Source organism: Balearica regulorum, chromosome 13 (genome assembly GCF_011004875.1).
Source record: "Balearica regulorum gibbericeps isolate bBalReg1 chromosome 13, bBalReg1.pri, whole genome shotgun sequence".
Lineage (NCBI taxonomy): Eukaryota > Metazoa > Chordata > Aves > Gruiformes > Gruidae > Balearica > Balearica regulorum.
The window spans coordinates 22,654,708-22,667,225 of NC_046196.1; the positions used below are offsets into that span (position 1 = coordinate 22,654,708).

Genomic DNA, 12,518 nt, shown 5'->3' on the forward strand with positions numbered 1-12,518 from the left:
AGTCAAAAGCTGTCTGATGTTAAAATACTTAAGTGTGCTGAGAGACGTGCTGGGATGTGAAGAGTGCAAGGGATGGAGGATAAATCAGACCTGGAGATGGCAGCTGTGGCAGGAACCTTGCCTGGGGCCAACGTGCTGGAGAAGGACGGCTGGCTCCAGCAACTCTGTCATTCAGTCATGGATTTAGATTTTTTGTTTGTTTTGTGTTGGTTTTGTTTTGTGGGTTTTTTTGTAAAGACTGTTCTCTCTTTGCCATGGCTGCATAGTGTATGCTTCATCCCCTCCCCAGGGACAGCTTCATAAACTGCTTGTTGTCTGTACTAGTTGTTAAAGCTTCAGAGAGGTGCTAAAAAAAACGACAAACCCCCACAAACACTCTACTAGCAGAAGAGCTTACTAGCTAGTGCAGCTGCATGTGAGGTTGGTTCTCTTATGGAAAGAAAAAAAATGATTTTTTTTTTTTTCTCAGAGCCACAGACTTTGATCTGGAAGCTGAGCTGTATACAGCGTTATTTTTAAATGAGCCACCCTTCAAAGGCTGCTTCTCCGTTTGGAGGAGGGTGGTGTTGGTTGGGGTTTTTCCTTTCCAGGGGGCTTTGCATGGCAAACGTTTTGCGGAGCCGTCCCACCTCTCCCGAGGGATGGGGCCTCGCCCAGAGCTGACTTGGGGCCTCTCCATCAGCTTTGGCCCCATGCTTGGGCCGTGCTGGTGACTCGGTGGCGGCAGGGACAACCTTAGTGGTGGTGAGAGGCAGCGAGCACAGCCAGTAGCACACACGTGTGCAAATTGGCTCCAGGCTTTATGGAGAGACACCAGCCTCCCACTGCAAGTGCTTTTGCTCGTGGGGAGAAGGGTGTAGGGTCTGCTTGAGTTTGGAGTAAGGCTGGTGATCCCTGTGATATGTACAACTCTACCTGCTGGCTTCAAAATGCCTTCATTTAGTTAAAGACTGAAGAAAGCAGCAATTAGCGCTGGAGATGGCACGGTGCTGATGAGCAGCTCAAAGGAGCTGCTGGAGAGCAGGATTTCATTACCCAGCTCGTCTCCTCCCAGGCACCAGGGAGTTTTTCTTATTCTGATGTGGAAAAATTTCTGGAGGTGAAGCAGCAGAGAACCATGAAACTCCCTTTGCCCGTTCTCTGTGGCTTCACTGGTGTTTCGCACGCATGTGTGTGCAATGCACGCCAGCCCTGCCCTCAGCTCGGGCGGGCACTGAGAGCTGACAGCAGGGAGGGAGGGGACGCTGCCCTGCCCGGGACATCCACCTTCTCCTCCACCTTCCATAAGTCTCCCTCTGGCACGCTCCCCATGGTGCCTGCGGCTGATCCCGAGCAGCCGGTGTGGGGTGACTCAAACACCCAGCACCGCTCCCCGCGCTCCCAGACCTTCCCAGTGAGGAGAGCCTTGATTAAATGTCCAAGTTTCTTTATTAACCTGAGTATAACAAATATAACATGTACACAGTATAAAAATGAACATAGAGTGTGACAGAGGTACAACACAGATACATGAACTATACAACAACCAGTTCATTGAATGATAATAATATATTAAGCATTTCATTGCTTGGAAAAAGCAAGTTTTGATTGTAAAAATTGTATCCTGTTCCACTGAAATTATACAAAGTACATTCAATACTGAAAAGTGACTCGACAGAGCAGGGCCAGGGCACGGCCTGGCCACTTAGTGTAACTGTACAAAATGAATCCAGATGCTTCTCTGGGATGAGTTTAAGAACTTAGCAATTAAATTAAGAAGTACAAAGTGTTTTGGGGAGGGTATTCTTCTCTTAAAAGCATGTGGAACATGCACTTTCGGTAGGACCAACATGCAGAGGGCGCAGCCTGGCACGGCTCTACTCAGGCTCTGAGTTGATGGGCGGCAGGTTTTGGTGCTTGAAGTACTGCACGACTTGCTGGGGCAGCTCTGCCAGCACAGCTTTGGCCAGGGTCTCCTTGGGGGCCTGCAGGCAAAGAGAGACAAACCCCGGCGTGAGCGCGGCCGTAGGGAGCGACCGAGCAAACCTGGCTGGGCTGTCCCCACCTCCAGACCGTGGCATTTCATTTAATACCCCCTAGAGTCTACTGGCAGGCGGCATTTTATACGCCTGGGATTATATTCTATACTACACCTTCCCCCTGGGAGATAATTCACTGGTAGGGAGGAATAAAACGTCCTCGGTACGGTAGAAAACCCAGGTATTGAGTAACAGCGAGTGAAAGGGAAGTGCACTGATTAGCTGCCAGAAGATGGGCGTGGCTGGTGTCCTGCATCCTCCGGCAATCCTGTGCCAGCAACAGTGCCCAGCCCAGGCGGGCTCCTGCCTGACCGCCATGGGCACAGAACTGCAGCTCGTTTTGTCTTTTTTTTTTTATTTCCTTCATCAGCTTTCCCATGCCCACCGGTGGGTCAGGCAGTGGGCGGTGGGCAGCCATCTCGCAGAGGGGACACGTGCAGGGCCGGCGCCGGCGTTGCCCCTTTCTACGGGCACCAGGAGGGGACTGGGGGGGTCGGGGCTCCCCCCAGGGCTGGGGCAATTCAGCAGTAACCCCTCGGTGCATGGCACAGCACCGGTGAGACCTGAGCGGGAGGCACCAGTGTGGGACACAAGCCCAGTACTACCCCAGCTTGATGATACGACCCTGCTCTAATTAACTGTTTTTTTGACGAGGGGTGGCAGAGACAGGGGGACGCTTAGATGGAGCACGCTATGGAGCTGCAGAGTGCTGTTGCCCCTGCCTGCCCCTGCCTGCCCCTGCCTGCAGCCCTGATTTACGTGGTCGATGCCCGCATTGCCGAGGGATGTGGGGTTTGGGGCCAGGGCAAGGCAGGAGGGTGCCAGCCCTCTTCCTCCTGCCTCTCGCTGGGCTGCTCCCACCCAGGGTCATGTCCCGGCTTGAGACCCCACGTCTGCCTACGATCCCCTCCCCGCTGCCCACACTCACATTGCGGAAATCCCGGAAGGGCACGAACTGGACGATGTCGCGCACGGCCTCCTCGCCGGTGTAGGAGCGCAGCACCCGGCTGTCCCCATCCAGGAACTCCATGGCGGCGAAGTCGGCGTTGCCCACCCCTACGATGATGATGGACATGGGCAGCTTGGACGCCTGCACCACGGCATGTCTCGTCTCGTCCATGTCGCTGATCACCCCGTCCGTGATGATGAGGAGGATGAAGTATTGCTGCAGAGTGAAGGGCAGAGGGTCAGACCCAGCGGGATGCCGGGGCACCCTCACGCTGCAGCCAGAGCCTGTGGGGCGCGAGCGGCCGGGATGCTCCGTGTGTCAGGGGGCAGGCTGGTCCTTGGGATTTGGGGTGCGAGGTTCATTGCTTCCCAGGACAGGCGGCATCACCCCCTTTAGCAGCACCCAGAAATTTCAGGCGCTCCCTTTCCCCCTGATTTTTGAAAGATAATAACCAAACAACAAACCAACTCCCACCCTAGATGTTTTGCTGATTTACCGATTTACTGTCCTTAATGATGGGAAAAAAACCCAACAGGAGTAGTTTGAGGCCGGGTCACGAGCTGGGAGATGAAACCTCCCCCCTCTGCACACAGGAGGGTGCATTTCGGGGCGATCCCCATCGACATGTCCCTGCGCTGATGGGGACCATCTCCTGCATCCCAGCGCCGGGCTGTGGGTCTCGGGGTGGGGGGCCCGTCCCATGCTCTGGGCTTGTCTATCTGCCGTACGAAGCTGTGGGTCTCGGAGGCACCGAGGGGGGGTGCAGAGGGTACCGGAAAGCTGGGGGGATGCCAGGGCAGCGGCATTGGCACCCGCTCCCCTTCCCGTGGGGAAAGGAGGGTGACAGGGCTGGTTCCCTGGAGCTGGGGGAGGACAGACGGACGGTCCGACGGACGGTCCTGCTGGAATCAGCAAATCTGGGGCATGTCGACCCTTGAAAAGCCCATCTCCTCCGCCTCCAGGGAAAGTAATGGTTCAATTTTGGCACATTACACAGCTTGCATGAGCTGGAAATGACGAAAACAAGCACTTAAGCACATTAAAGCCCTTTGTTCCTCTCCTCATTCTTTCCATTTCCTCTGAAAACCACTAGTGCAGCCGTCCTGGAAAAGCAAGAGAGGGAACGCAGCCCCAAGCCCATTTTCTTGGTTTTCCTCCAGCCCACATCTCCTGACACCTTCCCGAAGTGTCGTCTTCCCTTGACGCTCTCCGGTGCTAAACTCCAAGTCCAAACCAGGCTGGGTCGAGCTTAAACACAACCCGAGGATGCGGTTGAGGAGGTTTTGCCAAGCCAGGGCAGCCAGCCAGCCCCTTCCTGACCCCGACCCCTTTTGATGCCTACCTGCCTGTTTAGCTTTTCCCTAAATCTGAACTTTTCAGAGCAAATCATGGGGATACATAGGTCTGAAGAGCAGGACCCCAACATCTGAGTCTGGAGGGTAGGACTAAACTCCAGAAGACCTGCACGGTCCTCCATGGTGGCCAGCACTGGTCATCGCTGGAGCAGGACAAGTGACCAGGGCCTGACCCTGGCTGGGAACCAATATGGGAGGAAGAATAAAACCTTGAGAGCAGCTGATAATGGGAATTAATTTCATCTGATTCCTCCTTTCCTCCCCTGGCTTCTGTGCATGGTCAAAAAGAAGAAACTTAGAAAGGACTATTTCCCTTTGTTCCCTTTTTTTTGGTGAAACCTGTAAAAGGATCAGAGAAAAATGCTGGACAATATGCAGGAAAAGAAGAGGGAGCAGAGCTCATCAAATGTTTATCACTGTAAATATCACATATTTCAGAAGATGAGTGGAATAAGAGCTGATGCTGGGGGTCAGCCTCAAAGCCCGGGGGGGCTGCAGCGGGGCAAGCTCAGGGGGAGCATCGTCACCAGCAAGGGAGCGGCGGGCACCGCACAAGAGCATTGGCGGGAGATTCCCCAAGGAGCGATGACAATTTTGGAGGAGTCAGCAAATGGCAGCGGGGCAGGGGGTGCTGGTGGCACCTCTGGGCTCCAGCCGCGGTACCCGGCCGGGTGCCACCTCTGCTGAGCTGCCACCGGAACTGCTGGGGCAGGGACCAGGCTGACCCCACGGCCGGATCCCCCCGGGCTGCGGTCTCTATCGGCACACCAACCCAGCAGCACCTTCCCCCTTTCTCCTCTTTTTGATGCTAAAATGGCCGATCTCTGAATCCACCGAGGGCTTTGGGGATGATCCCTGATCCTCTGCTAATGATATCAGCAATTAGGCTCATGCACGTGAGCAGGACTTGAAGGGATTAGGCGGCATGAAACAGCACGCGGTAAGAAAAGGGGAGGTTTGGATGGAGGGGTCCTGCTGGAAAGGTGTGTTTTAATTCCCCAAAGCTTATTAATCCTTCCCCAAGAGTCAAATCGTGTGTAATCCCTCTGCTTCTCCCCCCCCCCACCCCGACACGTTTTAGTCCTCCCATCCCTTAAGAGCTGACGGCTGCAGTGTTTGTGATCCGCGTTGCCATGGAATAACTATGAGTTTTTTGGTTTTATTTGAAATGTTGGGAGTGAGCGAGAGCAGGAGGGAGAGGAGGGCAGGTCCAGGCGGCCACCGAAGCCGGCAGCATCAGGGGTGGCTTTGCTGCATGCGTTGAAGATGGGATGGAAGAGGAGAAGACCCCGGGGGAGCGAGATACCTCATCAATAACGCTTTGTGCTTCCAAAAAAAAAAGACCTAGCCAACCCAGGCTTGCCTCTGACGGCACTATTAGTGCCCATTATTTAAAATCTCCCTTGATTAAACTATTAGTGCCAACAGAGGGGTGCAATTTGCATATGATTATCGTCTCTGCTCAGTGCGGAGCCTGTGGGCTTCTCCCTCCCCCACCGATGCCAAGAGAGAAAACGAAAAAATGAGGAGCGACCCGGATTTGTGCTGAAATAAACCAAATTCAGTACCTCTCTGTGCCTGAAGCTGGAAAGAGCAACAGCACTCAAGGCAAGGCTGGGAAAGGTCCCCTCGGGGAGGAGGTTTTGGGTGCAATCCAGCTCTGCTCCCGGCAGGAATCAGGAAAGCTTTCACCCCAAGGCAGCTCCTGCCGCGCACGTGCTGATGTCCGAGCTGAGATGGTTTTGGCCAACAAAACCCAGGGCCCAGACCTGCCATCCTCTGCAGGCAGCCTGCTGCCACAGGGACCCAAGTGAGCTCCATCAGACGTTCTTCACAGCCCTAAGAGGACACCCCGGTCACCACCAGCAAGGCTGGTGTGTTGGTTTTGCGTGGCAAGGTTTTGGTAGCGGGGGGGATACAGGGGTGGCTTCTGTGAGAAGCTGCTAGAAGCTTCCCCTGTGTCTGATTGATAGAGCCAATGCCAGCCGGCTCCAAGACGGACCCACCGCTGGCCAAGGCCAAGCCAATCAGCACCTCTGTGATAACATATTTAAGAAAAACAGTTAGAGAGTGCTTTTGCAGCCAGAGAGAGGAGTGAGAAGATGTAAGAACATCTGCAGACACCAAGGTCAGTGCAGAAGGAGGGGGAGGAGGTGCTCCAGGCGCCGGAGCAAGATTCCCCTGCAGCCCGTGGTGAAGACCCTGGTGAAGCAGGCTGTCCCCCTGCAGCCCATGGAGGGAGGATGAGGGGGTGTAGAGATTCCACCTGCAGCCCGTGGAGGACCCCACGCCGGAGCAGGTGGAGACACCTGAAGGAGGCTGTGGCCCCGTGGGAAGCCCGCGCTGGAGCAGGCTCCTGGCAGGACCTGTGGACCCGTGGAGAGAGGAGCCCACGCCAGAGCAGGTTTGCTGGCAGGACTTGTGACCCCGTGGGGAACCAACGCTGGAGCAGTTTGCTCCTGAAGGTCTGCACCCCGTGGAGGAGACTCACGTTGGAGAAGGCCGTGAAGGACTGTCTCCCGTGAGAGGGACTCCATGCTGGAGCAGGGGAACGATGAGAGGAGTCCTCCCCCTGAGGAGGAAGAAGCGGCAGAAACACCGTGTGATGAACTGACCGTAACCCCCACTCCCCGTCCCCCTGTGCTGCTGGGGGGGGCGGAGGTTGAAGCCGGGAGTGAAGTTGAGCCCGGGAAGATGGGAGGGGTGGGGGGAGGTGTTTTTAAGATTTGGTTTTATTTCTCATTCCTCTACTCTGTTTTGCTTAGTAATAAATAAGATGAATTCCCTCTCTAAGTTCGGTCTGTTTTGCTCGTGATGATAATTAGAGAATGATCTCTCCCTGTCCTTATCTCGACCCGTAAGTTTTTTTTTCATTGTACCTTTTCTCCCCTGTCTAATGAAAGAGGGGAGTGATAGAGCGGCTCTGGTGGGCACCTGGCCCTCAGCCAGGGTCAACCCACCACAGCTGGACCCACGGCTGCAGCTCCTGGCACACACAAGCATCCCTTCAATCCCCAGCCTCGCCCTCCAAAACCACGCTGGCACCGGCTCCCTCGTGGCCCGGCACAACCCAGCGTGGTTGTACGAGGCCTCTGCACTAACGAGCAGCTTTTTGACATATGGATGTGAATGGTCTGATGGACTAACTAACGGGGACTTCCAGGACTGCCGAGCAGCTGGAGCGGCCGCACGGGAACCCCAAGCCTGGCTCTGAGTCTGCTGCTTGTCCACATGGCATGAAAAGCAACGATCAAACCGAGCCATCCCATGGTTTTCTGCAATTCCCCCTCACATATAAATAAACTATTCAAAGGGGAATAGCAGAAAGGTCTTGTCCTGGCAAAAGGTCCAGATTTGGCCATCAGGCACATCATAAACATCATACTTTACGCCACAGTACGGGCTTGCTCTCTCCTTCTGCTGTTTGCAGGGCTGGATATGCACCCCCAGATCTCCCCAGAAGATCTTCATGGAGCAGAGGGAGATGTTTCCTCCAGCTGTTTGGTGCGTGTCAAACGGAAATAAGCCAAAGGTTTGAAGTCATGCTCAACCTCTTTCCCTGTTGCTCACATTTCCCACCAGCGCCAGGGCAGCAGCATCACCGTCCCAGTGCCCCTGGGACCACCCGGCCCGTCCTGCCCCAGGACAGACCTGCAGGAGCAGGAGGCTGTTTTGAAAGCAAGGACCACACTCCTCAGGACTATCATTCCCCGCTTACCCATAAGGACAGAGGTTGCCTGCTCAGAGCAAAGCCCCTTGGAGCTCAGCAGGGGATGTTTTAGGAAAAAAAAGGTGCCAGCCTTACTGCTTCTTGTACCGGAGCTACTCCATGCCGCTGAGTGTCTTGGCCAGCTCTCTCGCTATCATTCCCAGGGCCGCTGGATCCTCTTTGAGATAAGGGACCAACACTTCAGACAGTGCTCAAGACATTTGTATAAATCCAAGGGACACCCACCGTCATGGCATCTCCCCCCCTCGTCTCAGATCTCTCCCCAATAATTTCTGATTTTCCGCAGCTGCAGTTTTGTTGGCTGTTGTCAAGTTTTTGAGTTATTTTTTTCTTCCTAAGAAGCACCTGCTCTACATTCTCCGTCTGACGTGATGACAGCCAACTGAGACCCCACCGCTGCAGGGACCCCAGGGATGGTCCTGGCGGGGAGGACCCTGCCTCCCTGCCCACAGCAAGGGGAAAGGCATGAAACCGAGCTCAGGTCCTGCCTTCCCCTGCCCAAAGTCATCGTCATCGCCATCGCCATCGCATCGTGGGATCTTACGGACTTACGGATGCAGCCTCCTGTTGAATGGCCTGAGCCGCGAAGCGGGCCACGTGGTTGATGATGGGGGAGAAGTTGGTGGGTCCGTAGAAGCGGATGTGGGGCAGGCAGGCCGAGTACGCTTGGACAATGCCCTCGACACCTTCAGGGAAAGCAGAGAAGCCAGGCATTACAATGCGCCACAGCTCAGGCCCGCCACAAGTCCAATTAAGCATCATTACCTAACACTGTCATGCGAGCTGAAGTGAGAACTATTCCCCCCCCCCCAAACTCCATCCAGCTCCACAAGTTTCATCCATGCGCAGATTGTTGGGGACCTGCAGGTCATCGGAGACCCTTCTGCTTCTGCCGCACCAGGACAAGGTAGATGGCTGCTCTCCTGAAAGGATGCATGGGTGTGTAATCAAAAAATGACCAATTCCACAGTTAGCCGATAATCAGTTCTTTGGGAAGGACCTGTCACTGATAAGAGTTGTAGGACAGTGGCTTCTGCACCCCAAACCACCAGCAATAAATCAGGTCCAATGAAGCTTTACAACTACCAGAGAGGGACTGAACGACGCCAAGGCAGCAGAAAAGCAGATGTTCACAGCCAGATTTCATGAACCAGCGAGGGAGGATTGGAGGCTGCCCAAGCCCTTGTTTTGCTGGGGGAAGGCAGAGGTTGAACCAGACGACTTTTGGAGTCCATGGTAGCCCCTGACACTTAGGGTTTGAGCCGCTCTCAGTTGCTAAATGAAGCATGAAGCCTGAATTCCCCATCTGCTAAACAGGCCTGGTGTTTCTTGCAGGCTTGCTGGAGGAGCAGACGGCTGGTAGGACACACCAGACAGCAGAGCGAAGGCGGATTTTATGCTGAATCCAGTTGTATCTTACCCTGGGCCTTCCTACACACCCCCAAATTTTCTCTGCTTTCCTCTGAGTGCACCCTTAGCATGTGCTCTACTGTGCCATTAATGTCTGTCTCTGAACAGACCTTGAAAAATCCCCGAGATCTTATTGGAGAAATGCAGAGGGAAGGACAGAAGACACTGAAGGCATCTAAGGAGTCTTAAAGACGTGGTGGACGCTTACCTGAACAGAATGGGTTCGTGGGATTGAAGTTAATGGCAAACTCATGGGATACCTGTGGAGAAGAAAAGACCCAAATTAACACGGAGGGCCAGTGCAGAGCAGGTTACTCACTATCAGTTTAGCTGATGCTGCAAGGCTGGTTTGGGTCTGATGCTCCCCGGGGCAGGACCCGGTGGTCAGACATTATGGTCCATCCTCCCGGGTCGGCAGTGCTTCCCAGCCCTCTGCCACCCAAACAGCAAGGAACAGCAAACAAAAACATGGTCATGGCTGAGCAGCACTTGAGGATGGACTGGTTCCTCAATCCCCCATCATGGAGCCACCTGAAATTACCACACCATGCATTATTCTGCAACTATCAAAGCAGGTTTGTCCACATGGCTTCCCACTGGCTTCCCAGAAGGAAAGCAGGCAGAAGGGATGCTCTCAGCCAGCTGGGCCATCTCACCAGTCGCTAGGACAAATTACTTCATCCTACTGCAGGTTATAGTTGAGATTTCTCCCTTTAACATCACGGGGAGCATCTCGGTTCCCCATCTCCCTGCAAGTGGCACGGTGCAGCAGAAGGGAGGAAGGCACAGAGTGAGCCAGGCTGAAGATCTGACCCAACATGCAAGCTACCATGAGAAAGTCAGCAGATGATTAGCGTCATCATCTGGGTCATCAGGAGGATGAGAGGCAGCACAGGGGAGGTCAATGCTTGGATGTGATGGACAGCAAGTCCCAGCACAACCTGGGCTGGTTTCCATTGACCATGAAACCATCCCTCCTCCGAGGTAGGTGCAAGATCCATCAGGTTTTCCACCACCTCCTTTCAAGCTGAGGGACATGGTCTCACGAAGAGGTCCTGCGGGACGCTGGTAACAGCAGGTAGTCCTGCACACCCTGATCCCTGGACTGTTGCACTAGCCCATCCAGAGGAACCAAACAGCAGTGCTGACTGTGAACCACAAAACCTTCCTCATCTACTTCCACGGGAAGAGCCTGCGGACAGAAACCACAAACGGACGGGCAACAGTTGCCTTGAACCTGTCTCTGCCAGCAAAGGCAGGGCAGCTCAACAGCCAGGGTGCAAGAGAGGGTCAGGTCTCCTGGCCTCCAGTATGAACCTTGCCAACAGCTCGCTGGAGGAACAACCATTAGAGGTGGGGGCTCAGGAATTCCTCCTCACTCTGCCACCTACAACTGAGGCACCTTTAGAAGCAAACAGACTTTCAGGAGCATCAAGGACACACATCTGCCTCTTCCAGTACCTCTGAAGGCTGAAGGGGGTGATTTGGGCTTTCGGGCCACCAGCTCAAGGGCTCTAAAACAAAAAGCTCCAACTCTGTTTGTGCCAGAGTTACAAAACAAGGGTATTTTCTCCCTCTCAGAAGGGTGGAGGTTTGCTGAGCTTCTCAGCCAGGGGATCGCTTCGGGACATGCGTATTCATAACGCTGGCAAAACGACCGTCCTCTAAAGCGCCGTGTGAAGCAGGAGTCCTCCTGAGACTGCAAAAGCAACACGCATCTGATTCAGACTTTCCAATTAGACTGGGCATTGTGTCGAAAGCAGCAGAAACTATTTTTGCAAGAGGCTGTGGGGTGGGAAATAACAACCAAACAAAAGTAGGTCAACCAAAAGTCCTCCCCGCGCTGCAAAGCTGACGAGCTGTCGGACCAGCGAACGTCAACAGCCTGCTTGGGTCTCTCCATGCCTGTTGAGCACAACCAGTAACGCTCCCAGCCACCAGTAAGCCCAGCTCAGAGCCGAAGTGTGAAACGCATCACTTTTGGCTTTGCCCTTTCTTGTAGAAGCCTCAATTTTGGGCAATACATCCAAATTCAAATTTCTTGATTTTTCAGTTGTAAAGGGCTCGCTTTTTTTTCCTTTATTTTTAGAAGATGTTCAAAATTCTGCCACATGAGTATTTATAGATGAGGCAAGCAAAAATATTTCCATGTTTTGCACTGCAAAGGAGGGGTTTCTCTTGCTTTTAAGCAGCAATGAAATGGTTTGGAGCTGTGTTCCTCACCATCTACAGAGCAGACCCCCTGCATGGCAGAAGTGTTGCAAAACCTCCTCTGGAGTTTCTACAGATTGTGTGTGTGTTATATATATATATATGCTTGAAAATTCAACAGGAGGCCTTCAAAATAACAAAAAAAAAAAAATCTCATTCCCTATTCAGCTTGTACTTTGAAAAACAGTTTCTGTGGAGTCCAATTAAATGCTTATGGAGCACCTCCAGGTATCACATTCACTGGTCACCTGCAGGGAGAAACTCCTTCTAACCACCCCAAAGGGTAAGACATTCATCTGCAGCCAACCTGTGTCCTTGTCCAGTTCTGGACGGGGACAATGTAGCTCCATCTTTTCCCATCAGGAGTTACAGACGTGCCTCGCAGAGGCATGTGCCAGGGAACCGACCCTGCAGAGGATTCTCTGCCACCTCCCCCAGTGATCCCACCCCTGCCGTGACTCAGTTTCCCTATGTATGACAAAAAAGAAAAGGCAAATGGATGGAAAGCCTTGGGGGGTGGTACGTTGACGAAGCCACCAGGTTTGGCTGGAAAGGCCGAGCTCTGCGGGCACAAAGACATTTCCTGTGGCTGACCCTATCAGACTAGATATAAGGAAGAAATGTTTTATGCTGAGGGTGGTGAGACACTGGCACAGGTTGCCCAGGGAGGTGGGAGATGCCCCATCCCTGGTAACATTCAAGGCCAGGTTGGACGGGGCTCTGGGCAACCTGATCTGGTTGCAGATGTCCCAGCCCATGGCAGGGGGGTTGGACTAGATGGTCTTTAATGTCCCTTCCAACCCAAACCAGTCTGTGATCCTATGGTTCTATCTCCCAAACCTGGG

General features: G+C 53.7%; 1 protein-coding gene across 1 annotated transcript in view; it reads right to left on the reverse strand.

Annotated features, from left to right (window-relative positions):
• Positions 1 to 1,409: 1,409 nt before the first annotated feature.
• The window catches only part of CPNE2 (copine 2), a 54,995-nt gene continuing 43,886 nt past the window's right edge, over positions 1,410 to 12,518 (reverse strand). The window contains 4 exon segments of the mRNA XM_075765215.1: positions 1,410 to 1,964; positions 2,947 to 3,183; positions 8,605 to 8,738; positions 9,671 to 9,722. Of these exon segments, the coding sequence (XP_075621330.1) occupies positions 1,857 to 1,964; positions 2,947 to 3,183; positions 8,605 to 8,738; positions 9,671 to 9,722 (531 nt within the window). The 3' untranslated portion in view covers positions 1,410 to 1,856.